General features: G+C 42.0%; 1 protein-coding gene across 4 annotated transcripts; it reads left to right on the top strand.

The window, feature by feature from the left end:
* The first annotated feature begins 653 nt into the window (after positions 1-653).
* Znf180 (zinc finger protein 180) lies at positions 654-21,566 on the top strand. 4 transcript variants are annotated; one of them, XM_023704568.1, is made up of 5 exons: positions 654-894; positions 3,125-3,203; positions 16,272-16,346; positions 17,104-17,257; positions 21,053-21,566. In XM_023704568.1, exons 2-5 carry the CDS (start codon positions 3,153-3,155, stop codon positions 21,067-21,069), a joined length of 297 nt encoding a protein of 98 aa, XP_023560336.1. In that variant the 5' UTR covers positions 654-894; positions 3,125-3,152; the 3' UTR covers positions 21,070-21,566. The 4 variants fall into 4 exon arrangements, with proteins under 4 accessions (XP_023560336.1, XP_023560334.1, XP_023560335.1 ...); XM_023704566.1 differs by lacking the exon at positions 21,053-21,566 and adding an exon at positions 18,850-20,773; XM_023704567.1 differs by lacking the exon at positions 21,053-21,566 and adding an exon at positions 18,850-20,773 and having other exon boundaries at positions 3,130-3,203.
* Positions 21,567-27,434: the final 5,868 nt, after the last annotated feature.

The raw sequence follows: 27,434 nt of genomic DNA on the forward strand, positions 1-27,434 counted from the left end.
GGAGGAGAAGGAGAAGGAGAAGGAGAAGGAGAAGGAGAAGGAGAAGGAGAAGGAGAAGGAGAAGGAGAAGGAGAAGGAGAAGGAGAAGAAGGAGACAGCCCTTTTTCTAACTTTTTAAAAATCTTGCGGCGGGGTCTTGCTACATCACTCAAAGTGGGCTCGAACGTGATTCTCCTGCCTTTCTCCCTGAGTGCTGGTACTACTGGCTGTGCCACCACTCCCGTGAGCAAAAGGATTCCTACTTTACCAAGTACAAGCACATCAGATTCTTGAGCCTGTAAGGACGCCTCAGCTGTAAAATGGGGTCACCACGTTTACCAAGAGAATCAAGAGGCAGCAGGAGCTCAGGAAAGGAAACCGTGGTTTCCGCGCCGATTCTGTTTTCAGGAAGACTCACAGAGGTCAAGCGGGTCCGGAGCCAGCATTTTGCATATCGGACACTTCTCTGCTCTGCATCCGCTTCTCTGCACAGCTTGAACGGCGCTCCTCCGGACCCCAGTGCAGCGCGCCAGTCTGCGCTCTGCCAACGGGTGCAATGCCCGCTCCGCCAAGGGGGGCAATGCCCTCCCCGTGGCCGCGTAAACCGCTGAGGCTTCTGGGAATTGTAGTTCCGACTCGCCGAGAGCAACGCACTTCCTTGTTCGTCCAGAAGCGCAGCCATTGTCCGGTGCGCGGACGCTGACAGTCGTTCCACACCGCAGTCTTTCAAAGTTAACCCCAAGCGATCTTGCGGATGTTAACTAGGGGCGAGGATCAGTCTAGTTTAACCCCAGTCTGACTTGCTGCCGAATCGAGGCAGTGGGCAGCTCAACCGGAGTACGTTCTCCGCAGAGCCGTGCCGGGATCCCAAGTACGGACAGGACAGGCCTGCGCTGCCGGCGCTCAGACACCCAGGTTGGTAGGGGGCGGCGCGGCACTGGGCGAGCTGTGTGCGCATGCGCAGGATGTAAGCGGGCACCTAGAAGCTGTGCTCTGTGGGGAGTATGGTCTAGCGCCTGACTGCTAGATAACGTTTAGCTTTGCGTCTGGAAGCTGGCGGAGATACTGAGGCAGTTGCTACCGTGCTTAGCGTGCGTGCGCGGAAGCTTGGGCAGGTGGTTCACTGGTCTGGGATCTGAGCATGTTCATGATACTAGAAGGTAGAGCAGGTACGCGGATATGGGGGAGAACCTGGGACGCACTCTTCTACTTTATATAGTGGAGATGTCCCAGTTTGTGGCATAGAGTTAAGTGTGCAGATTCTCATCTCAGGAGTGGGACCCACACAGAACCCCCGGGTGAAGCACTCCAGCCCTGTATGCAGATGCTGGGTGTGAATTTGCTCTGTGCGTGGGTGGGTGTGCCAAGCAAGGAGGGGACGGGGCTATGCTCAGTGGCTGCTGGAGTGGAGGCCTGGGAGCCCCAGCGTGGATGTGCAGGCTCTGGTCTTAGGAGGCATGGGGCTGCTCAACTGTAGCCTGCACGTGTGGGAGCTGGAGAGGCCTGGGTGGCTGGAGGGAGCTGCTGGGTGTTCGGGGATGCAGAGGGGCGTGGCAGTTCCAGGCACGCTGTGTGCACAGGAATAGGTATTTAGATGGAAAGCAGGAGGGTAGAGATGGATTTTTAGAGAGTGCTTATGCCTTTGTGCAGATGCTGCCCTGATTACAGCCCGGCAGTGCCCAAGTTAATGAAGAGACAGGATCTCTATGAGCCACAGTTCCCCAGGAAGGCATTTGGGCAGGAGTCAGATGCAGCTCGAGTTGGGACCTGAGGAAGCCAGAGGGAGTGGGGTTGGGGGCAGGTGCAGGGCACAGCTGGCTTGGGAACATACACTACACTTCCTGAGTGAGGATCTGGAGGGCAGGAATAATGGCTAAGATGGAGAGATGGTGTGTAGGGTGACAAAGGGACATCTAATTAGTACAAAAACAGCTAAGCTACTGAGGAACACATTTTTTTGCAGGGAGGGACTGCCTTTGGCTGGTGTGCTGGTGTCTGCCACAGTCCCCAGACCTGTGCAGACTGCTGCACCCGGGGAGATGGAGGAAGCAGGTCAGAGCTACACATTTGGGGTCCAGGAGGATGTTGGAATTGAAACCTCAGCCAGTGATTGCTGTTTCTGGCACAGCTCTTGAAACTCCAGAGGGAGGATGGTGGGGGATGAAGTAAACAAGTCAAGATGTGGAAAGCTGAGGTCAGGTGGAGCCCCTCTGCTGATGGGAGAAGGGAACTGCCCAGCACCCGCAGTGCATTTATTTATACAATCAGCATATGAGTAATTTCACGGGGAGTTTAAGGGGAGGGTAGAATCTGGGACTGGAGGAAATCTACTGGGACAATTGGTGGTTTCATGGGAACAAGACAAGACTGTCTCTGTTATCTCTAGTGAAGGTCAAGTCACTATGTGCATCAGCTCCCTGAGCTGATGGGGCCCTGCCAAACTCATGAGAGGTAGTGGTACTACCCCAGATACCTGAGGTACAGATAGCTTCACTCCCAACAGGTGATGTTCTGGGGAGATGGTGGAGGGACCTGGGGCTGGCTGTGGTTGGGCTCTGAGAAGGAAGTAAAGGCCACCTGCCCTGAGCTGCTGGAGGACAGGTCAGGCTGTTGGAAGGGCAAGATCAGTGCTCCTTGCTGAGTCAGTTTCTGGGAGGGGTGTGGCTGGTGGGCTTCGTGCAGTTGGCCAAGGGGCACGATTCTAGCCCATCAGTGCCAGAGCTGTGCTGCTGACCCTGGGAAGATGTGCTGGCTTGAAGTTGCAGGTTAGGAATGGGACAGAAGGATACACACCACAGGATCCTCCATGAGTTGAGTGTCTGTGGGGGATTCCAGGACCCAGTGGACCAGGGGAGGAATTAGTGCTATGGATTTGGGTGGTAGACAGAAGGTCATATTTGGGCATGAGGTGGCTTGGGGGTGGGTGGCTGTGAAGGAGCAGGGTTGGAGCTGGGAGAAGGACCGGGGGACTCTTGGTGCATGCATAGGTATATGCATAGAAACGTCTAGAAGTACTCTTGCCATGAGTACACATCTGGGGATCAGAGGCTGATTCACGGGCGGGGTGGGGTGGGGTGGGGCGGGGCTGGGTGGACCTGCAGAGAATGCTGCGGTCCTGTTCTCAGGGTTTCCCCTCTCCCTGAAGCTCAGCATCTGCCCAGCCTGGAGGGAGCATGGAGGGACAGGATGAGAAGCCCCCACGGCCCTTGAAAGCCTACGAGCAGGTGAGTGGCGCCTCTCCTCCGAGACCCTGGGGCCTTCTCCCACCAGGCCTGCAGCCGACTCTCTCAAGTCAGTGCAACTTTTTAAGGGATTTGGTCCCTCATGGTGGCAGACTTTAAACATGTCCACACTGCATTTTCTGAGTCTCTGCTGCAGTTCTTCACCTGTTTCTTTTTTTTAGTAGAAACATTCCCCCTGCCCCAGGAGAAACTTGGACTCTTAAGTTAGAAGTTCTTGGAGTAGATTCACCTTTCCTAGCAGTTGACAGCTTTGTTGGAGAATGTATGTGGCTGACTTATCCTAAATGTTTAATGAATTGTGGATAGTTCAAAGAATCATGTGGCTTTTGCATCAAAACGGATACATATGCTCATGTGTGCTTACAGCAGGAAAAGATACTGACTTATATTAAGTAAATAGCATTTAGAAGTCATTGCCTTTTGGACAAGAAATGTTATTCGTATAGAAAATATATTAGAGACCATAAATACACTAGTTGACAAAGGTTACCTATCAGTTATGCTATAAGGGATTTTTAAGATTACTACCCATAGTTTTATACTTTTGTGCAGTTACATTTTAGGATTAAAAGTGAATAATTGAAAGCATTTTCTTACAGTAAATTTTCTTTGAAAACATTTAGTTTCTTGAAAATATTAAGCTCGAACTTTGCTTCCTGAATGGTCTAGTCCTGACAACCTTAGGCAGGCTGAGCTAAGTGACTCTCTGCAGTTGTAGAGGACGTCATGGAGTGGAGTGGAGTGTGGTGTCAGCGACCAGGCAGGGTAAGGACAATAGCCACGGTGACATCCTGGTACAGGGTAAAAGCCCAGGTGTAGTAAGGGAGTCGTCTACACAGGGGGTGGGCCAGAGTGGGTGGTAGAACCCCCTAGGGAGGAGGACAGAGTGTGGACAAGGTGGTGCCTGGGCATGGGAGATGGAACCCACATGGGATAAGGCTGTGTGTGCCTGTGAGGAGGGGGATGTAAGGTGGGGTGATGGCCAGCAGGTGAACATGGCATCCCCAGAGGGGGTGCTCCCTAGGGACAGTGGCGCCCTAATGTGGTGAGCAGGTGTCATTGCTGGGGTGGTTTGATGGGGTGTCGAAGCTAGAGCAGGGGAAAATGTGCGCCTGTGTCAGGGCAGGGGTGCAGCGTGACTGGCAGTGGAGCTAGAGGGGTTGAGGGTGTGAAGGAAGCCTTCACAGGGATCCAGAGCCAGGCAGGATGTGGAGGGCAGCTATGCGGTGGCACAGCTCAAGCCAGGTGGCACAAGGAGTAGGTCCATGAGGGGGATACCCTGGCTTGGAGAGTTCCAACGTAAGCAGGGTGACAAATGTTCCTTAGTAAAGAGTGGCCTCCTGTGGGTGGCAGAGCCCACATGGGTGAAGCAAAAAACTGTATGGAACCCTAAATAAAGCCACTCAGACATGGAGTAGGAGAAAAGGGCATCTTTGTTACCAGCATCCCTCAGGTGACTAGTGTCTACCTGAGCGCTTAAATAGGGCCTTTTTTTTTTGTTTGTTTGTTTTTGTTTTGGATACAGGGTCTTGCTATGCAGTTCAGACTTGTAGCAATCTTCCTGTCTCAGCTCCCCAGCACTGGGCTTACAGGTGTGTGCCACCATGCCCAGTTTCGGGGGCCCACATGGTGTGCCCGGGGTTCTGGTGTCAGCACAGTGTGCAGTAAGTACCATGGATCAAACTCGGGACCTTGCACTGACCAGGCAGGTGCTTATACCACTGAGCTATCTCCCCAGCCCTCAAATAGGATCTTAGTTTTACTCTTATGTTATTCTTCTTTTATGGGGCAACCTTGTCTTGGTGAGCTGTTACAGAAATGGAAGTGAAACAGCGCTTGGGGGTGGGGTGAACAGTGGGAAAGGGAGAGCAGAGAGTTCCAGCGGAACCTTTCAAGTTTGTTGTGCTCTACTGACATTGTACTATAGCTGTGTCTGTACATAGCTGACGTCATACGCATCAGTGTTTTTCAGGGAGCTTAGCTGTTCAGTTAACCCCTAGTTGCCCAGTTTTCCCTCAGGATGTGGGCTCCTGTCTCAGCAGGGCGAGTGGAGATTAAGTGTTCACAGCAAGGGAGGCAGGAGGGCTTGTTGGAGTAGGGAGGTACAGGTGGAAAGAGAGTGCGCTGGGATCCGCATAATGGTGACCAGTGTGGGTCCTAATGTGGGCTCCGGGTTTTCAGGATGCATAGATGTACAAGTATGGAGAGACATGTGATTGCGTGTGTGCGCACAGGTGTTCCCTGATGTTTTGCATGTGATTCCTTGAACATGTGTGAGATTAATTATCGTTATAAATTTGTGTCTGTATTAGTCACTTTCCTGTCACTGGGGTGAAATGCTGAGCAGGTGAGACTTTAGGGAGAAGTTTATTGTGGCTCATTATTTCAGTGGGTTCAGTCTGTGGCCAGCAGGGTCCAAGGGCAGCTTGCGTTATGGTGGCCAGGAGGGAGGGAGAGAGAGAGACAAAGAGAGAGAGAGAGAGAGAGAGAGAGAGAGAGAGAGAGAGAGAGAGAGAGATTCAGAGAGAGAGAGAGGAGGCAGGGACAGAATGCGGCCTTCCTAGCTGTGATCTGCTTATGAGCCACATTTGCCTACAAGGGTAGGCTCTGAAAGTGTAGAGCAACTTTAGATCTAGACCACATCTATTGGCAAGGGCCAGGGAGATAGCTCAGTGGCGTAAATGCCTGCCTGGCAAGTGTAAGTTTGATCCCCTCCTGAGTTCAATCCCTGGTGCCAAAACTATTGGAAAAATGTGATTTGATGTGACAGTTGGTATTGTATTTTAAACTAGTGACTTTTGGGTATCTTTCAAAAAATCTGAATGACACTTTGCTCTTCTCTGTTGTTGGGAGCTGCTGAAGCTGGAAATGGGTCAAATGTGGGAGGGCAGGACAAGGCCTCAGTGCCTAAAGCAGTGAAGCCACCTCAGTCTTGAGAAAAGCATCCTGCCTGGTCAATGTCAGCTTATTAATCACTAGGCAACCTTGTGTCATGTGATACTAACTTGCAAAGGTATAAGTAAATACCCCTACTGTTGTTCTGGGGTCATTTGCCAATCGAGCAATGGACCAAGAGTTCTGAGGTTAAGAAGGCTTTCACCTAGATTTAAGAAGGCCTGGAAGGCCAGGCAGTGTGCCCCTGAGAGGGCAATATGTGAAGCAAAGAGTGAGAAACTTAACATGCAGTGGAAAGCCCAGAAGTTTGGAAAAGCCAGGAATGTGGATCACCTAAGGACAACTAAGTGCCTCACCTAAGAAGGGAGCAAAGCAGGCCTAAGAGAGAAGCCATGGGAACTACCACCAAAAGTGCCACAGAGGTGGAGCCACACGGAACTCACAGTTGTGCCACAGATTGCTTTGGATGTTCCACAGGGAACTACAGGACTTGATGTTTGCCCTTCTGTATTTTTCACTTGCCTTGGTCCCAGTGCTTTGTATTCCTCTGTTTGAACCTCTTGGAATAGTAATGTTTTTCTTGTGCCACTGAATGTTGGAAGTGTTTAACTTTCCATTTGTCCAGGCCTCACAGCTCAGAGTTTGCCCTAGATCTTGGAGGAGACTTGGGACTTGGACTTTTCAGCAGTGCTGAAACTGTAGGCCTTTGGCAACTCTCAGAGATGGACTAAAATGTCTTTTACATAAAGAGATGTGAATGAGTCTTTGGGGATCCAGGGGCAGAATGTTATGGTTTGTATCCAGGTGTACCCCCAAAGCCTCATGTAGTCATGGGGTGGCTTCTAGAGTTGGTGATTAATTCATGATCCAACGCTGGGATTATGGGTGTGAATGCTGTTCCCACCCTGGGGTGGGTAATCTGCCTTACAATGTGAGGAGGGGTGAGAGCCTAGCTTGCTACTGCAGCAGCTGCCCCTCCCTTTGCTCTTTGCTATTTTCTGCCACCATGAACTGCTGCCCTCTGCCATGTGCTGTTCTGCCTTGGAGCCAGCTGAGTATGAACCGAAGCCTCCACAAACTGTGAGCTAAATAAACCTTTCCTTCCTTAATTTTGGATGTTGGGTATTTTGTCCTAGCAACAAGAGAAAAGAAAGGCACCCTGTGTATGTTTGTTTGCTTATATATTCATGTGTGTGTGTGTGTGTGTGTGTGTGTGTGTGTGTGTGTGTAGGGGATTGAACCCAGGTCCTTTGCACTAAACTATGTTCCCAGCCCTTTAAAAAGTTTTTTTAAAAAATTTATTTATTTGGGGCCGGGGAAATAGCTCGGTTGAATAAGTGCTTGCCTGGCAAGTGCAAGGACCTGAGTTCAATCCCCAGTTCCAAATAAATAAATAAATATAATTAGGGTATGAGACACAAGACCTTATGGGCTGGTGAGATGGCTCAGTGGTCTAAAGCACCTACCTAGAACAAGCAAAGCACAGAGACCATGGTTCAATCCCCCAGCACCGCATGCCAGCCAGCCCCGCCCCCTGGTGGGCTGAGCTGGCCACACACACACACACACACACACACACATAAATAAAATTTTAAAAAATTAAAAAATTATATTTATTTGATACAGTGTCTTGCTACATAGTTCAGACTCAAAATGATCCTAAAGTCTCAGCCTCCCCAGTGCTGGGATCACAGGTATGAAACCATGCCTGGTTTCAGTGGCCAGCAGAGCACACCAGGGCCAGCATGGCCTGTGGTACTGGGGATCAAACCTGGGTCCTTGCGCTTGCCAGGCAGGCGCTTAGACCATCAAGCTGTCTCCCAGCCTCCCCCCACCCCCCGCGCCTCCCACAGCCCTTCTTTATTTTGAGACAGGATCTTGCTAAATTACTAACTTGCATCCTGCTGCTTCAGGCCCCCAGACTTCTGGGATAATATGCATGAGTCACCAAATTAGAGGCAGCTGAGTTCGAGAGAAATTAATATATAGCTAGAGAGGGTCTTGGCTGTCAAGGAAGTCCACACAAAAAGAGACATTAAAATTTTGGTTAGAGATGTGTTTGAAGAAGGTCAGACCTAAAAAGATGTAGTGGCCAGGCCTACATGTTTCCATAAGGGTCACTCAAATGTTGAGATTATATTGTAATCAGCACCATATGGTCTGGTAAGTCCAGATAGGCATTAGTTGCCCACGTGCATGAATAGAGCATCCTCCTGTCCTCCCCAAAAGTCTCTTCCCTTTACTCTTTCCATGTATCTTTGCTAGGTGACTCATTTTCCTATTGCATCAATATGAGCTAAGCAGCTATGCTTGTAATCTGATAGCTTGCTTGTAATTTTACCCTGTTGTACCCACACTGTGATTTTGCTATATAAATTACGCCTGACCAAGAGCCTTGGTGGCTGCCCCATTCAGGACCCATCCTGGAAATCCAGAAGCTATTCCTTTTTCCTTATTTCTAGTAAAATTCTCCTGACTTTTCCTTTGGTTCACAACTTCATTCCTTACTGTTGTGGGACCATGAATTCAGAACATCTGACATCTAGCAGGTTGGGAGTTATAGTTCTCCTATGTCAACCACACGTAGCTCCCACATTTATTTTGCCACATAGTTTCTGAAGGGCAGGAATCCAGAAGTAGCTTAGTTGGGCATCTCTGGAGCTCAGGACCCTGATAATGTTTCAGCCAAGTCGCTGACTGGAGGCTGCTGCCTTCTGACAGCCTGGCGCAACAGGTGATCAGCTTGCAGACTTGCTTATGTTGCCAGTGGCCGTGCATTGTAGGCCTCCCTCCATACTGCGCACACTGCACCAGCTGATTTCTGCCAGACAAAAGAAGAGAGAGATCTTAGGCTGCCACACTTCTGAATTCTGAATGGCCTCTAGTTAGTTTTAACAATCGTCAGAGACGCACAGGTACCTTGCATAGATCTTGTGGGTATTTCTCATGGAGTGAAATCAAGGAGCTCAAGTCTTGGATTGAATGAAAGATGTGAGCCCAGTGAACCAATATAGGACCAGATAAGAATCAATTTGAAATTTTTTTCTGCTTAATACCTGCACAGTTAGAATCATTAAGTCTTGTAACTGTTGAAATTTTTAAAAAATGATCTTGGTCATTCTAAGAGAGAAACCAGGGCTGGGGAGATAGCTCAGTGCTGTAAGAACCTGCCTGGCAAGCACAAGGATCCAGTTCAATCCCCAGCGTGGTGCACAGTGTCAGCCTCTGAAATCGGGCATGGTGGCACATGCCTGTAATCCCAGTGCTACAGAGACTGAGACAGGACGATTACTATGAATCTAAACTGAGTGGTGAGACCCTGTACCAAATAAATAAAATAATTTTTTAAAAAAGCAGAAACCAATTACCTTAAGGAGTGTGTAATGATTTATAAATATAGGCTGGTATAAATTCCTCTCTCTTAATAATTCTATCTCTTTCTTTCTTTCTGAAGTACTTTGGATTGAACCTAGGGTTTTCTCACTGAGTTATATCTAAAGCCCTTTCAATTTTTTTTTTTTTTTTTTCTCTTGAGACAAGATCTTGTTGCTAGGTTTCCCAGGCTGGAGTCAAACTTGCCTCAGCCTCCCAGAGTGCTGGGATTACAGGGGTGCAGCACCATGCCTGGCTCCAAATAAGTTTTTTCTTTTCTTATTTCCCAGGTTTTATTTTATTTTATTTGTTTTTGTGGTACTGGGGATTGAACATGGATATTTTACCACTGTCTTAGTTACTGCTATCTTATTGCTAAGACAAAATATCTGACTCCCAGAATTAAGGAAGGAAAGGTTTAGTTAGCTCACAGTTTGTGGAGGTTTCAGATCATATTCAGCTGACTCCATGGCAGAGTGGCACATGGAAGAGAGCAGCAGTTGATAGCGACAGAAAACAGCAAAAGCAACAAGAGCAGAAAGGGAGGAGCCGCAGGCAAGCCTCTTTCCCTCCCTTATTTTGTATGCAGGCTGCCCACCGTAGCGTGAGTGCAGTACTCACACTCATAATCTCAGCATTGGACCATGAACCAATCATAAGGTCTAGAAGCCCATCCCATAACTGCATAAGGCTTTGAAGGGACATCTAGATGCAAACCATAACATTTGGCCCTGACTCCCCAAAGACTCATTCACATCCCCTTATGCAAAAAGCATTTTAGTCCATCTCTAAGAGTTGTCAAAATCCTAACAGTTTCAGCATTGCTGAAAAGTGCAAGTCCCAAGTCTCCTCTGAGATCTAAGGCAAACTCAACTGTGAGCTCCTATACAAATGAAAAGTTAAATATTTCCAACATTCAGTGGCACAAGATAAACATTACTACTCCAAAAGTGCAAACAGGAAGATATAAGGCACTGGGACCAAAGCAAGTTCTAAGTCCAGCAGGGCAAACGTTAAGCTTTGTAGTTCCATGTAGAACATCTGAAGCAATCTATTATGTTGTGAGCTGCAAAGGCCATGTGTGTCTCTGCGCATACAACACTCCAAAGGTTGTAGCTCCCAGGTCTTTTCTCTTAGGCCTGCTCTGTTCAGTCCTTGCAGCTTTCTTTAGATGATCCATGTTCCTGATTTCCCCAAACTTCTTGGCTTTCCACTGCACCTGTGGCTTCACATACATAGCTTCACACACTGCCCTCTCAGGGGCACACTGCTTGACCTCCCAGGCCTTCTTCTGAAATAGGGGTGAAAGCCTTTTCAACCTCAGAACTCTTGCATTCTGCATGTGCCTAAAACCAGCATCATGTGAATGATGTTAAGGTCTGCTGCCATCTAGAGCAGAGGTTAGGCTTTCTTCTCTCTCTGCTATTGAGTTTGAGTGCCTGGATTGCTGAGAACTCTGAACCTGATTCCGAGAAACAAATTTTCTATAATTCTGCCATTCTGAGACATGGTGCTCTGCAACTTTCTCCTCAGAGCAAAGTCTTTCACTTTGGCAAGTTTGACGCTGCAAAGAGTGGAGACCTACTGCTTTTTGTGTGATGCCCTCAAGCCATCTTTTATATTTTGTTCATTCTTAACAATGTCTTCAAGATTTTCACCTACTTTCTCTTCTAGTAGATTTAGTGTTTCTGTTTTAATGTTTAGATCTTTAATCTATTTTGGCTTTATTTTTAGTGTGTGGATATAGACCTGGATCTAGTTTTAGTTTTTGGCGTGTGGAAAGCCAATTTTTCCAACACCATTTGTTAAACAGGCTGTCTTTCTTCTAGTGAACATGTTTGGCCCTTTGTCAAAGATAAGGTGGCTAAGTGTGTTTGTAGTTGTGGCTGCATCTTCTAATCTGTTCCATTAATCCTCAAGTATTTTTTTTTCCCTTGCCATTACCATGCTGATTTTATCACAGTAGCTTTGTACCGTAATTTCAAATCAGGGATTGTAATTCCTCCTGCCTTGCCTTTGTTGGCCAGGGTTACATTTGCTATGCTAGATCTTTTCTGGTTCCAAATGAATTTTAGGAATTTTTTCTTTAGATCTGTGAAGTATGCTGATGGCATTTTTGATAGGGATTGCATTAAATCTGTATAACAATTTTGGGAGTATGACCTTTTTCACAATATTGGTTCTTCCTATCCAAGAGCAATGAATATATTTCCATTTCTGACATTCTCTTTGATCTTTTTTTTCAGAGTACTGTAATTTTCATTTTATAGATTTTTTATTTTGTTAGATTAATTCCTAAGTTTTTGTTTGGATGATATCGTGAAGGGTGTTGTTTCTTTAATTTCTCTCTCAGTGAGTTTGTTGTTTGTATAGAGGTATGCTATTGGTCTTTGGGTGTTGGCTTTGTATCCTGCTGTGCTACTGAATTTGTTTATTATAAATTCTAGGAGTTTCTTGGTGGAGCTTTTTTGGTCTTCCATGTAGAGTATCATGTCATCCGTGAATAATTATAGTTTAAGGGCTAGCCAAATAGCTCAGCAGATTAAAGTGCCTGCAAGCAGGTGCAGGGGCTGGAGATTCAATCCCTGTGCCTGCCATGCCAGCCCTACCCCCTAGGGTGCACTGAGATGGCAGTTGAGACTAGTCATGGTGGCGTGTGCCTGTAATCCCAGCTCTTGGGTGGCTGTAAACAGGCGGATCACTATGAGTCTGATCTAGTAGTGAGACCCTGAACACTCTGTAGACACTTCCCTAAAACATATATAAAAAAAGAAATATAATTTCTTCCTTCCCAATTCTTATTTTTATTGTTCTTTCTTGTCTTATGGCTCTGGCTAATTTTTCCAGAACTGTGTTGAATAGGAGTGCTGATTGCTGATAGTGAACATCCTTGTCCATTATCCTGATTTTAGAATACAAACTTTAAGTTTTTGTCCACTTAGAATGATATTGACTGTTGGTTTGTCATAGATGGATTTTATCAGACTTAAGATATAGTCCATCTATTGTAATTTTTTGTAGGGTTTTTGTCATGAATGAGTGTTGGACTTTGTCCAAAGCTTTTTCTGTGTCTATTAAGATGATCATGTGGTTTTTGTTTTTGGCTCTGTTGATATGGTGTGTTACATTTATAGATTTGCATATGTTGAATCATCCCTACATCCCTCAGATGAATCCCACCTGATCATGGTGTATAATCTTCCTGATGATTTGTTGCATTCTATTTGCTAGTATTTTATTGAGGATTTTTGCATCTGTGTTCATGAGGGAGATTGGCCTGTAGTTCTGTTTTTGGTTGAGTCTTTGTCTGATTTGGGTATCAGCTTAATATTTGCTTTGAGAAATGAATTAGGGAAAATTTCTTCCTTTTCAATTTTATTGAAGAGTTTGAGGAGTATTGGGATTAAGTCTTCTCCAGATTTCTTGTAGAATTCAGCTGTGAATCCATTAGGACCTAGGCTTTTCTTTGTTGGTACATTTTCAGTTTCATTGACTGATACAGGTTTATTCAGAATTTTTATATCTTCTTGATTCAGTTTTAGTAACTCATACATATCTAGGAATCTGTCCATTTTGCCTGTTTTCCATCTTGTGAGAGTAAAGATTTTCTAAGTAGGTATTGATGATCTTCTGAATTTCAACAGGATTTGTAGTAACTTTATTCTTTATTGCTTAAATTTGAATTTGTTCATTCCTTTTTTGATGAAGTTGGCTAGGGATTTATCAATTTTATTTATCCTTTCAAAACAATAATTCTTTGATTCATTGATTCTTTTGTATTGTTTTCTTTGTCATTTGCATTAATTGTGTTAATTTCTGCTCTCATCTTTATAGTTTCTTGCCTTCTTTGGGCTTTGGGCTTGATTTGCTCTGCTTTATCAAGAAACTTGAGGTGCAGCATTAGGATATTTATTTGTTCTCATTCCTGATGTGTGAATTCACTGATATAAATTTCCTTCTGAGAACTGCTTTCATTGCCTCCCACAAATTCCAGTAGGTTGTGTTTGAATTTTCATTGGATTATAGATATTTAGTTTCTTGCTTAATTTCATCTGTGAGCCATTGATTGCTGAGGAGGGTTTTGCTTAATTTCAATGTGTTTATGGGATTTTAAAAATTTTTCTTTTATTGTTGATGGGATTTTTGCAGTTTCTTTTGTCATTAATTTCCAATTTCATTGTGCTACGGTCAAATAACATGCATGGGATAATTTCAGTTTTCTTGCATTTACTTAAACATGATCTATGGACTAGTTTGTAGTCTTATTTTAGGGAATGTTCCATGTGAAACTGAAAAGAATATGTATTCAGATGCTGTTGGGTGGAACACTCTGTGAATGTCCAGTAAGTTAATTTGTTCAAAGGTTTGATTCAGTTCTGCTTCCTCTTTGCTGATTTCTTTTGTGTTGTTGACCTGTCTCTTTGAGATAATGGGGTGTTAAGGTCGCGTGTTATGGTTGTGTTAGTGGTTATTCGATTTTTTATGTTGTTTAGAATTTGTCTTATATACTTGGGTGCACCTATATTTGGTGAATATATATTTATGATTGTTATTTTTTCCTCTTGAAGTTTTCCCATAACCAGTGTGTAGCGACCTTCCTTATCTGGTTTGATCTTTCTTGGTTTGAAGTTCACATTGTCTGTGAACAGAATAGCTTTTCCTGCTTTTTTTTTTTTTTTTTTTTTTTTAATTCCTGGTGTATGGAGTATTGTTTTGCATCCTTTGACTTTCAGCCTATGAATATCCTTTTGAGTTAAATGTGTATCTTGTACAGCATATTGTGGATTTTGTTTCTTGATCCGTTCTACCAGCCTATTTCTTTCAATTGGTGAATTGAGACCATTTACTTTGGTGGTTATAATTGATATGTATTAGCTTATCTTTGTCATGTTATCTTCCTGCTTGTGTTTTATTGGTTGTCCTGTTTAGTGGTTTTTTTTCTGCTGTTGTCCTTGGGATTGTCATTTTGATCTTTTTCTAGAATATCTTTCAGTACTCTTTGTAGGGTTGGTTTGGTGATCATGAATTTTTCTAGTTGTTCTTTATCATGAAAGTATTTTACCTTTTCATTAATTCTGAAAGAGAGTTTTGCAGGGTATATCAGTTTTGCCTGGAAGCTGTTTTCTTTTAGAAGTTGAAATACTTCACTCCAAGCTCTTCTTGTGTTAATGTTTTGTGTTGAGAAATTGGCTGTGATTCTCATGGGCTTTCTTTTAAATGTTACTTGTTCTTGTGCTAAATTTCTGGGATCTTGATTATGTCTGGATATAGATTTATTTTGATGCTGTTTGGAGCTGTTTATTCCTCACCTTCTTGTATTTCATATTCTTTTCCCATGCTTGTAAAGATTTCTGCTATTCTGCAAATAGTCTTTTTATGTCAGTTGTGTTGATTCTTTTTCATTGACACCTATTAGTCTTATGTTTTTCATCTTTCTGTCATGTTGTAGCTGTTGAATTATTATTTCCTGGTTCCTTTTTGCTTTTAAGAGATCTTTCCTTTCCTGGTCTTTAGCTGCAATGATATGTTCAAGGTCTGAAAGTATATCTTCATTTTCATTCAAATGGTTTTGCCAGCTTTTAATGGAATTTTTAATTTCCTGGGTATCTCTGTGAATCTGTTTCCGGCATTCTGTTTCTTTTCTATATTGTTCATTCACAGTTTCTATCATTTTTATGTGTTCCTCTTTTTTTTTTTAAATCAATGCCTTTTTTAGATATGCTCAGCATTTCTTTCCTTGTAGTTATCATTTCTTTTTTTTTTTTTTTTAACCTGAGAGATTATTTCTGATCTGATTTCCTCTACATCCATTTGGAGTTGTTTATTTTAATTTAATTTAATTTTTTTTTTTAATTTGGTGGAACTGGGGATTGAACTCAGGCCCTTGCACTTGCCAGGGAAGCGCTTATTCCACTGAACCATCTCCCCGGCCCCTGGAGTTGTTTATTACTTCAGTTGCAGTCATTTTTCAGAGATTTCAAGGTTACTTCCAATTTATTCTATGCTGATGTCTCCTGGATTTGTTCTGGCTAGGCTGGGGGGCCTGTGTTTGTATTTTCTGTACACGTCTGTGTGGAGAGTGGTCCAGGCACCTGGATCCATCCCAGCAGGCTAGTCTCCTGAATTCCACTCATCTCCATTGCATGATTTTCTTTGTCCATTTTTCTGTGTGTGTGTGGTTTTTGTTTTTTTGTACCGGGGATTGAACTCAAGACCCTGCACTTGCCAGGCAAGCACTTATTTTATTGAGCTATCTCCCCAGGTCCCATTTTTCTGTGGAGGTTATAATTTTCTTATCAATTTTAAGAAACTTTACTAGCATACATCTTTATTGACAGGTCCTTTATTGGTGATACTTTCTGTTAAATATTTTTGAAGTTAATTTCTTGACTTTTTCTTTATGAGTCTGGCTTTTGTTGTGCTGTAGTCCATTTTATTTGCTTCCAGTTTTGTGATGCAAGAATTTAGGCAGGACCTGGCCAGACGGTTCTTTTGCTACATGTAGTACCTGGGGTCACTTGAACTGGATTGGACTAGCAATGGGGCTGGCCTGAAGATCACACGGAGTTCCTTATGTCTGGGGCCTTAGTGTTACCCAAAGTGCCCCATCTCTTTCTCCATATGGTCAACTTGAACATAAGCAATGGCAGGGACCCTAAGGTTGGCAGGTGGGTTGTGTTAGAACAGCTGGAATGTCAGATTCTAGCTGACTCAAGTCATAGTTTTGAGCTATGACTTATCTGCCTAATTTTTCCCCTTCTTTCACCTCTTCTACTTTCTCAGGACTCTTTCCTTCCTCAAGAGATTATCATCAAGGTGGAGGGAGAAGATGGTGGGCTACTGGCCACCCCATCCAAGGTGAGTCAGCCAGGGCTTCTTTTTTTTATATTGAAAAATGTGCTTGACTAGTCAGTGGAAGAAGCTGGAAGAGCTTGGAAGTGATTTGAAAGTAGAAAGTGAGGAAATGGAGATGACACTGGGCAGATTTCCAAGAGACCTGATTATTGTTTGAAAGATCAAAAGAGAAAGAACTTGAAGGATGTTTGAGATTAAAGACTGGTCTTTATTTTCTTAAGGATTGAAAAGATTTGAATCTACTTAAGCAATGAGAGGAAGGAGTTAGTGAACAAAAAGAAGTTAATCAGTTGACAGGAGAAATAAAGGCAATAAACAATACAAAGTCTGACTGGTATCAGAAAAAGTTCAGTAAATCTGTGACTAAATTGAGTCTTAAGTGGGGAACATTCCTACTGGAAGAATGAATGTGAGAGAGATGTGATTTTGAAATTGGTTTTAGTCTGTGAAGATCAGGTGAGGGTGAGGATGAGAATTAGAGTGAAGAAAGCACAAAACTTGTCCTCATAGATATAAGAGAGTTTCTGGGTGGTCCAGAAGTATCATTAGAAGACAGTGATTCTTAATTTATAATATTCTGTTAAACTGCACTTTTGGCTTTTTTCTCAATGTCATATATACACCTTGACCAGAATCTTTTGGCTACTGTCAGTCTCTTCATGCCATTGGATTTTTCTACTTCCATATGTCACACATTTTCCTTCATAATCATTAAAGTGAAATAATGTCCACCTGAGCTTGAATGTGTGCTCTGTCTTAGGAGGGAATAAATTTCAAAATTGTGACTGTGGACTTCACTCATGAGGATCACGGGACTTGGAATCCTGCTCTAAGGACTCCAGACAGAGGTGTGACCCTGGAGAACCACACAGACCTGATCTCTTGCAGTAAATGTATCATCCCACATAGTGAAGGTATATCTATTGAAATGTGTTCATATCTCCTTTAAGAGCTATGGAGTTTGGCAACCAAGATGATTTTTACCACATATGCCTTGTGAAGATTAACTTTGAATTATCAGGTAGAATAGGTAAAATTTCTTTGACTTGAGCTTATTCAGTCTTTATGGCTTCTAAAAGTCAAAGCCTAAATCAAACTCTGCAGTAATTTCTTTTGTCCGTAGCCCAAACACCCAAAGTCCAGTATCTTTCTTCATAAGCTTTTTAAACTAGATATAATCTTATAGTTGGAGAAAGGGAAAAGACTATAAGAAGAACTTCCCGTTGTTTATTTCCAGTTAGGAACCAGACACACGGGGGTCATTATAGGTACAAAAGTTTTGTTTGAATATCCTATAGGAGAATGCCACATTTTCTTCACCTCCTTGTCACTACTTTTCCAATTGTATACTTTATGGGATTTTCTATTAGCCAGTTAGACTTATTCTTCTGAGCAAACCTCCATTCTCAGTTGAAATCACAGGTATTCATGAGGCCATATTAGCCTGAGTTATTTAGGGTACTATGATAATTGTCCCTCTTTCCATACTTGGATTTGTAAATTTCCCTTTGATTTGTAAATGTAGTTTGTTCACATCTTGTTCATACAGACTGTTATAGCAAGTTTTATGCCTCTGTACATTGTTAGAACTATAGCCACTGACCTATTTTAGGGAACATATATGTAGCACCAATAAGGGTGGAAGGGTCCTTCTATTTCTTTGCTAAGTATTTTAAGATTGTATTAAGAATCTGTAAATGCTAGCTGCTTGGCATTCAAAATCTTATTTCTCAGATTAATATTATCCTTCAATTATTGTAGACTGATCATGTCCACCATCTCCCAAATGAGTGGACAGCAAAGGCTAAAAAAAAAGACAAATGGTATGATTTCAGGGTTCCAGGGAGATCAAAACCCTCTTACAGAATTTGAGAGTCTCTGGGGGCTAAGACCAAGATGTTCTCTGGGTGCCCTCTATTTAGTTATCAGAACAAGGGAGAAGAATATTCAGGAAGGGCGGGTACTTCTCAAGGACTTCTCCAGGTAAGGCATTATGTTACTTGAGGAGAGTTATGTTAATTCCATAACCAGACGTGCTGGAGGCTATAGTCTTTATCTAGTTGAGGTTTGAGCCAGATGTCCTTATCTGTGAACTTATTCTTTGAGGCTTCACAACTTCACCAGCCATTATAGGTCTCAGTAGGGATCAGTGACTCACAGAGGTTCACTTACAATGAGTCTGCCGCCCATCTCCAGACAAGGGGACTAGGCTTTGGACAGACTGCCAAGTAAACATGGAAGGCAAGTTGGTAATTTAAGTCTGCCTAGGGCTGCTTTGTAGTGTTCTCCATCACTTATTCAAACAAAAATAAGATGAAAAAAATAATTACAGTTGAATGCCTTGTTACGTTGTTAGGTTGTGGTAGTTTTGTACTTACTGCTTATTCCTATTCTTTTGTTTTCTCAGCTCAGGTAGTATAGATCCATAGCTGAAAGCAACTCCATGTATTATGCATTCTTGTGAAGTTTATTCCAATACATGATGCCTTAATTTGCTTTTGTCCAGACCTGACAACTGCATTTGGAAGAAGAGACTCAACCTTAAAGCAGAGCAGTTTTGATGAAGAATTCTTGCATGGAGTGAAGATAGAAAAGTTGACAAGAGATGATCCTTGGCTGTCTTCATGTGAAGACTTTCATGGAAAAAAGGACAAGTTAGAGAAGCAACAGGAGAAACAAGAGAGATTTTTGGAGGAAGTGACATTCGCTCAAAGGAAAGCAGTTATTCATGAGAGAGTCTGTGAAAGTGATGAACTTGAGAAGAGTGCTATTAATTCCAGTATTCTTTCACTTCCCATGATACCCATTAAAAACCACTTTCATAAACATATTTCACATGTTAAAAAGTTGTGTCCTGATTCACTTGTAAACAGTCTTCAGAAGATTAGTGATAGTGACAGACTATGTGAAAAGAATGAATGTGGAAAACTCCCTCAGGCCATACATCTGTTTCAGTTTACAAGAACTCAAAAAAGAGACAAATCTTATGAATTTAGTGACAGTAGTAAGCCTTTTAGCCATGCTACACCCATAAGCACAAATGAGAAAATTTACTCAGGTGGTAAAACCTTTGATTTTAAGGACTGTGGACAAGTTTTGAATGGTGTGGTGTCCTTTAATGAGCAACAGAGAATTTCTCTTGAAGAGAGTCAATATAAATGTAGTAAAATATCTCAGAATCCATCCATTGCTCAAAACATGAGAAATCAGTCTGAAGAGAAACCCTTTGAATGTAACCAGTGTGGGAAATGCTTTAGCTGGAGTTCACATCTTATTGCTCATCAGAGAACACATACAGGGGAAAAACCTTATGAATGTAATGAATGTGGAAAATCCTTCAGTCGGAGCTCACACCTTGTTTCCCACCAGAGAACTCATACAGGAGAGAAACCGTACAGATGTAATCAATGTGGGAAGTCCTTTAGCCAGAGCTACGTCCTCGTTGTGCACCAGAGAACTCACACTGGTGAGAAGCCTTATGAATGTAGCCAGTGTGGAAAGTCATTCAGGCAGAGCTACAAACTTATTGCACATCAAAGAACTCATACCGGAGAGAAGCCCTATGAGTGCAGTCAGTGTGGGAAATCATTTATCCAGAGTTACAAACTTATTGCACATCAAAGAATTCATACTGGAGAAAAACCTTATGAGTGCAATCAGTGTGGGAAATCCTTTAGTCAAAGCTATAAACTTGTTGCTCACCAGAGAACTCACACTGGGGAAAAGCCCTTTGAATGTAATCAATGTGGAAAATCTTTCAGCTGGAGCTCTCAGCTGGTGGCACATCAACGAACTCACACTGGAGAGAAACCATATGAATGCAATGAATGTGGAAAATCTTTCAACCGCAGTTCTCACCTTGTTATGCATCAGAGAACTCATACCGGAGAAAAGCCTTATGCATGTAATCAGTGTGGAAAGTCCTTCAGCCAAAGTTATGTTCTTGTTGTACATCAGAGAACTCATACTGGCGAAAAGCCCTATGAATGCAGTCAGTGTGGAAAATCCTTTAGGCAGAGTTCATGCCTTACTCAACACCAGAGGACTCATACTGGAGAGAAGCCTTATGAATGTAATCAGTGTGGAAAGACATTCAGCTTGAGTGCTCGACTCATAGTACATCAAAGAACGCACACTGGAGAAAAACCCTTTACATGTAATCAGTGTGGGAAAGCTTTCATTAATAGCTCTAAGCTTCTTAGGCATCAGGCAACCCACAATGAAGAGAAACCACATGAATATAGGTAGTCTAAATCTTCAAGCCAGAATTCCTTTTGAGTGTAATCTTTTTATTACACTCAAAAGGTGTGTTTATTTTGATGGAATATGTTTAGTGTGAAGTTTTGGTAATGCATGTAGACAAACTTAGCCTGTTTGTTACTATGTATTTAGAATTTTGAAAGAAAAGGGGAAAAATCTATGAGCTGCAGATTTTTAACTCAGTAGTTATACATGCAAAATAAAATTTAGCCTTGCAAGCATTCTTTTTTTTTTTTTTTTTAAATCTTTATTATTGTGTGTGTGTGTGTGTGTGTGTGTGTGGCCAGCTCAGCCCACCAGGGGGGTGGGGCTGGCTGGCATGTGGTGCTGGGGGATTGAACCGCGGTCCCTGTGCTTTGCTTAGCCTAGCTTGTTCTAAGTAGGTGCTTTAGACCACTGAGCCATCTCACCAGCTCGCAAGCATTCTTTATAGGTGATTTTCTTTGCAGAAAGCACTCAATCGTGAGTTGGAGAGAAAACCAGTGAGATGTTAATCTCTTCCCAAAGAAACACCCAAGAGGCTAACACTGGTGGGCTTATAGAGAAGATAGAAAGATTTTTGTAATGTTCAGAATTTAGGCTAAAAAACAGTGTTACTGTGTATCATTCTCTGCATGATTTCCCCATTAGGTAGTTTACAGTCTACCTTTTAAAATAGCACTTTCTGTTATAAAGTCATGATTTTTAGAGAAGAAAAGAAAAATGGCTATGATACAAAATGAAAAATGAAAGAGAAAATAGAGAAATATTTTCTAGAACTACTGTATTTGTATATGGATTGACTTTAAAAGATGATGTATGTATCCATCTGATACTTTGCTTTATGTCTGTATGCTGTTTTACTGTAATAAATGATATAAAGAGTAAAAATTAGTTAAACCCAAAGCTATTTTTTCTAGTTTGTTTAACCTCATCAAGCAGCAAAGGTTTCCAAGGGTTCTTTTTCTTGAGAGAGTATCGTACTCTGTGGCTCAGACTGGCCTTGAACTCACTATGTCTGAGGCTGGCCTTGAACTTTCAGTGATCATTTTGCCTCAACCTTCTAAATGCTGGGATTACAGGCATGCACCACAACTCCTGGCTTCACCCAGGCATTTCCATTTGGCCTAGCTGGCCTTCCCTTAGGGCTTAGATTCTTAAGAATTACCTATAGAAAGTAAAATAGTTCCTTGGAAGTGGGTAACTAAAATTTAAACTAGAAAGGGTTGTGATGAGGATATGAGAGTGCATGGATAGTATAGATGATGTAAGGGTTTGCTTTAATATGTGTAAAGTATAAAGAAGCACTATTTCCAAGAAAGTTTTTATCTCATGAGCTATTGTCCTTATTCTCTGTGATATATTCCCTAATGTGAGAGCCTTTGGTGGGGCTGTGTTGTTCTGGTTAAGTATTCTTCACCTCAAGCTTGCAAGCAACTCTTTGGTGTGATAAGTTTTTTAGCTGTTGATTTTTAAGACTTGATTCAAATGTCTTTCTGGTGTTCTTCTTACCATCCTGTGAAATATTGTGCTAGAAAGGTATTAAAAAAAATATGTCGAGTTGAACTGAGAGAGCAGAGGATAGAGGTGTATCTCCTGGAGAAGGGAAGGAAAACCCAGAATGACTTCTGACAGACTTTTGATAAAATTCCATTCCCTCAAGATTATCTAGAAGAACTCTGTCCTTCAGAATTAAGCCCCATAGTTTAGCACACTTAGCAATGACAGGGGGCCAAGGAGAACAGTTGTTGATTTTTGTCTCTTTTGTGTTTTATTTATTTATTTTTTGTGACAGGGTCTTACTATGCAGGCCAGACTAGCCTTGAGCTCACTTTGTATCCCAGACTGGTCTTGAACTTGCAATAATCCTCCTGTCTCAGCTTCTCTGCTGGGATTACAGGTGTGTGCCACCACCTTCTCCTATAATTGTTGATGCCTAGAAAACTTGTTCCCACCCAGCATTGTCTTTCCCCAGCCCATCAGTGCACAAATAACAAGTGGCAAGGGTTTCCCATATGCTAGTTTTTGCAGAGGGCTTGAAATTGTGGAAAATGCTTGTTTAACAATGGAATCTACATAAATTTCCTCAATGGTATACATAAAATTAATGTAAGTGCTTGATATAAGTTAGATGATTTTCACTGGTAGTTTGAATCTTTCTTTGAAGATAGAATGAAGATTATACGAGTGAATATAAAGTCAAGTAGGCTAAAAATTGGGCTTTGAACTTTTTAATATTTTGGAATAATTTTATTCGTATGGAATTTCTTGAATAAATATTACAAGTACTTCATTGAAAATGTGAAACTGCAAACAAATAGTGTCCTCTGTGTGTGTGTGTGTGTGTGTGTGTGTGTGTGTCTACCTTGCTAGGTTGATTATCAAGTGTGTGTACCCCAAGTGTATCCACACCTGGGTAGTGAGTTATGGTTGCCAGGTGTTTTGAAATAAAACAAATTTGCTAATAAAAAGTTGATTTCTATCATATTTTCAGTATTTTCCCTTTCAAGAAAAAAGGTGTAATTACCAAATGGTCAACCGAAGTAAGTACTAACATGACAAAAATATTTAATTAAACTTCTTAAAATTTAGTACTAAACTGAGAACCAATAACTTCATTTTAATGACATGTATGAATATATACATAGAGCATTCCTAATCCAAAAATCTGAAATCCTCAAATGCTCCCAAATCCAAAACTTTGAATGCTGACATGATGCTACAAGTAGAAAATTCAATGCCTTATATTTTATGACAATACAGTCAAAGTGTAGGTATACTTAAAATATTGTAGCTGGGCATAGTAGCACACACCTGTAATCTCAGTACTCAGGAGGCTGAGGCAGGAGGATCGTTGCAAGTGAGCTACACTCAGGCTACATGTGTAAGGTATATATGAAACATAAATGAATTTTGTATTTAGGCATGTCCCATCACCAGAACACTTAATAAATATCCAAATTTCCAAAACCTACAATAATACTGAATTTCAAAATACTTCTGGTCCCAAGCATTTTGGAAAACAATTATTCAAACCATATGTGTGCATTTTATAGGCCAGATTTGTTTCACTGCACTTCAGTGAATTTATAATTACAACTGAACAAAATGTTTTTAATACCTTGATCTTAAAAAATACTCTAGGGCTGGTGAGATGGCTCAGTGGTCTAAGGCACCTACTTAGAACAAACTAAGCTAAACAAAGCACAGGGACCGCGGTTCAATCCCCCAGCACCACATGCCAGCCAGCCCCGCCCCCTGGTGGGCTGAGCTGGCCACACACACACACACACACACACACACACACACAAATAAATGAATTAAATAAATAAATAAAATGTTAAAAAAAATACTCTAGAACCTGTTTGTCAAAAAGTAAATCCATAATAAATTTTAAAACTGTCTAGGAACCAGGTGGGTGATCCTAACTCTTAAGTACACACTCTTGTTTTGTATTTGATTTTTCCATATTTTTCTCCACCATAACTTTCTCTGGGATAATGAGACTATGCTATTCCTACAAGACATTTTGTGGCAATCCTAAATTTTTATTTATTTACTTGGTACAAGGTCTCACTATGCAGCTTGTACTCATAGTGATCTTCCTGTCTCAGCCTCCCCGATGCTGAGATTACAGGAGTACACCACCACACCCAATTTCAGTGGCCAGCACAAAGCACCTGGTTTCAGGGCCAGCATGGCATGTGGTCCTGGGGATCAGACATGGGTTCTTGTGCTTAGACCTTTGAGCCATCTCCCCAGCCCAATCCTAAACTTTCTGTGTAAGAAAGTTTATATTTCTGAATTTTCTGTACTTTAAAAAGATGTTATGAACATGCCATTAATCCATTAATCTGATTTGGCAGCTTATTTAACTTTTTTTTTTTTTTTTTGGCAGAACTGGGGATTGAACTCAGACCCTTGCCCTTTGCGCTTCCCAGGGAAGCGCTTATTGAGCTTACTGAGCCATCTCCCTGGCCCCTGGTAGCTTATTTAAAATAATGTGTAGATGTGATTATAAGTGGAATGTGCTGAAATTTTAGTATTGGATATTAGGTTTAAAAACAATGAAGGAGATCAGGGGAAATTTTTTCTCTGATGAAATCCCAAGTCCATGTCTATATTCTCTGATCAGAATCTTCTATACTAATTGTGAAAAGGAAATTAAAAATTTTAAAATAAAAGCCTCCCAAGAAAGAGACCAAGAATGCCTGCCAAAACCTAGAAGACATGTCCAGGTAAGCCTGATAACAGAATATTCCTTTGTATAATAACTTTTTAGTGCCTCTACATAACTGATGGCCTTGTAGTTTAATTTGAGATTCTTTACCACCTTTGTATAACTGATGGCCTTAGAGTGCAAGTTGAGATACTTAAACTCCCTTAGCAAGCCATGATGTCACCCAACCCTCCAGTCACAAGGTATCAAACCTGCCTTTGTACCTCCCCACTTGCTTTCCCTATGAAAACCCCTAAACCTTTCTGGGTGGGTCTCTGACTGTTTGGTAGAGATCCCATTCAGTCAGGTGTAATAAACTGCCTCCTACAACTCCTTGGTGTTGTTTCTTCCTGTGTTTGGTCTGTTTTCCATAACAATTGTGTAGTGTTTCCATTATTGATGGAAATAAATACTCTCTGATTTACTTATTACTTGTATGTTGCACTAAAGTAGAAGACATGGAGATCTCTTTTTATAACCTCATGGTTTAACCAGATGTTGATAGTTTTGCTTATCTAGATCTGCAAATAAAGGCAGTCAAGTCCCACATGTGCCCCCAAGAATTTCGGCACCCAGTCACCATAGCATGCTGTGTGGTGCAGCCTCTACCTTTGTATGAGTGCCCAGTGTGCAATTATAGATCATATATCCACATGGGGAGATAGGATGACACTGTGTTTGGGACATTTTTTTTTGCTAATTCTCAGTAAATTGCATTTTTTAATGTACAAGGAAACAAATTTCTTGCTTTAAAACATATATTTGTTTTTTTGTGATTATTTATGAAACATTCTAATGAATCAAATGGAATTTTAAAATTTTGAGAAGGTGGAACCTGGGTTACTGCTATAGTTAAACAGCAAACTATAGTATCAGTTTGTGCCCTGTCAAACCAGCTAGGCCCCTGGTACATGGTGAGACTGTTAGTTGTCAAATAACATGGGGCTGGGGTCTTTGGCTAGTGGCCTAACACAGAAAAAATAGAACTAACCTTGTAATACCTTGTGGTAAACAGATAAAAACACCTTCAGTGACATTGGGTGGTGCCAGGTAGTAAGGCCTGTTGCAGTAAGTAGGATTCCTACCTGCGGAGGACCACCTGAGCAGCTCTCCTTGAAAGAAGAGCAATTGTCTCCATTTTGACTGAGCCTGACCCTATTTCCTTGTATTGCTCTGTACAGAGCTGGCTAGGACTTCTGTTTATCCTTCAATTGGCCTTAAGCAATGTGTATTGGTCTAGCTGAGGTGCTGGTGATAGTCTTTGAAGGTGGCGTGCATGTTTCCCTGGTAACCTATACATGCTGCTCTTTAATGTGAGCTTTGTTGAGACAGGACGGTAGAGCTAATGCTCCGCACTGCCAGCTGGGATGAGCCTCAAGATAGAGGCTATGAACTCCTGGGGCTTGAAAGGCTACATCAGAGCTGATGCACCAGACTTACCAAAACACTAGATACTATATAATGCAGATTACTCTTTCTGCATATCCTGTCTGCATATCGCAGAAGTAAATTTAGGCCACCCACCTAGCTCAGCTCATAGTAGTGTCTTTCCCACAATTCTCAGTCAATCCTCAAGCCACTGCCCCACTGAATAAAACTGGGTGAGGCCCTGGGTCACTCTCTTGGTTCCAGAAAGCCATATTCATGGCTGGACTTAGAGCCCTTTGACTCCCTGATGATTGAAGATATAATTTAGCGTCTTTATTTTCGCCATGGGTTGCATTGTAAGTGGTAGATGGGAATCAACTTGATGGGATTCCAATAACGTGTGTTTGGGATTACAAATATTGGCTTCTTGGACAAAGATGAGGACCTGGAAGTGTCACCAACACCTACCAATCGGGTGAGAATGCTCTGATCCTCAAGAAATCATTAGTTATAAATTTTTTTTATGTTTTTTTAAATTTTTTTTTATTTATTTATTTATTTATTTAGTGTGTGTGTGTGTGTGTGTGTGTGTGTGTGTGTGTGGCCAGCTCAGCCCACCAGGGGGCGGCCCTGGCTGGCATGTGGTGCTGGGGATTGAACTGTGGTCCCTTTGCTTTGCTAAGTTTGTTCTAAGTGGGTGCTTTAGACCACTGAGCCATCTCACCAGCCCCGAAATCATTAGTTATAGATAGAAGAAACTAGGTTTATGTGAAGTCTTTGACCCATGGTTACATGTAGTATCAAAAGTGTTGAAGATACCTGGGTATACTGGTACACATCTGTAATTCCTGCACTCTAGGAAACAGACAGGAGGATCACAATTTCAGTCCTATTCTGGGTGATGTAACAAGACCTTTTCTTGAAATTAAAAAAAAAAAAAACCAAACAAACTACAAAATGGGCTAGGATGTAGCTAAGTGTGAAGGGTTTCTACTAATCTTTACAAAACATGTTTTATGTTGGTCAATCCAAACTGTCCTATAGCAAATGTTAATCAGCATCTAATGTTAAAAAGGAGGTAATATAGACTTATCTATAGTCTGTGTATAAAAGGGAACCTTTTCTGGATTGATCATCTATAATTTATGGGCATCATCACTGAAAGGAGCATCTAAAATCCTATCACAGTACCCCTTCTAACGCTCAGTTTGGTCTTTTCATCACCTACTTCTCTTGCGTGTAGACATAGAAAGATACACTTAATA

This window comes from Octodon degus, unplaced genomic scaffold, assembly GCF_000260255.1.
Source record: "Octodon degus isolate 3935 unplaced genomic scaffold, OctDeg1.0 scaffold00197, whole genome shotgun sequence".
Lineage (NCBI taxonomy): Eukaryota > Metazoa > Chordata > Mammalia > Rodentia > Octodontidae > Octodon > Octodon degus.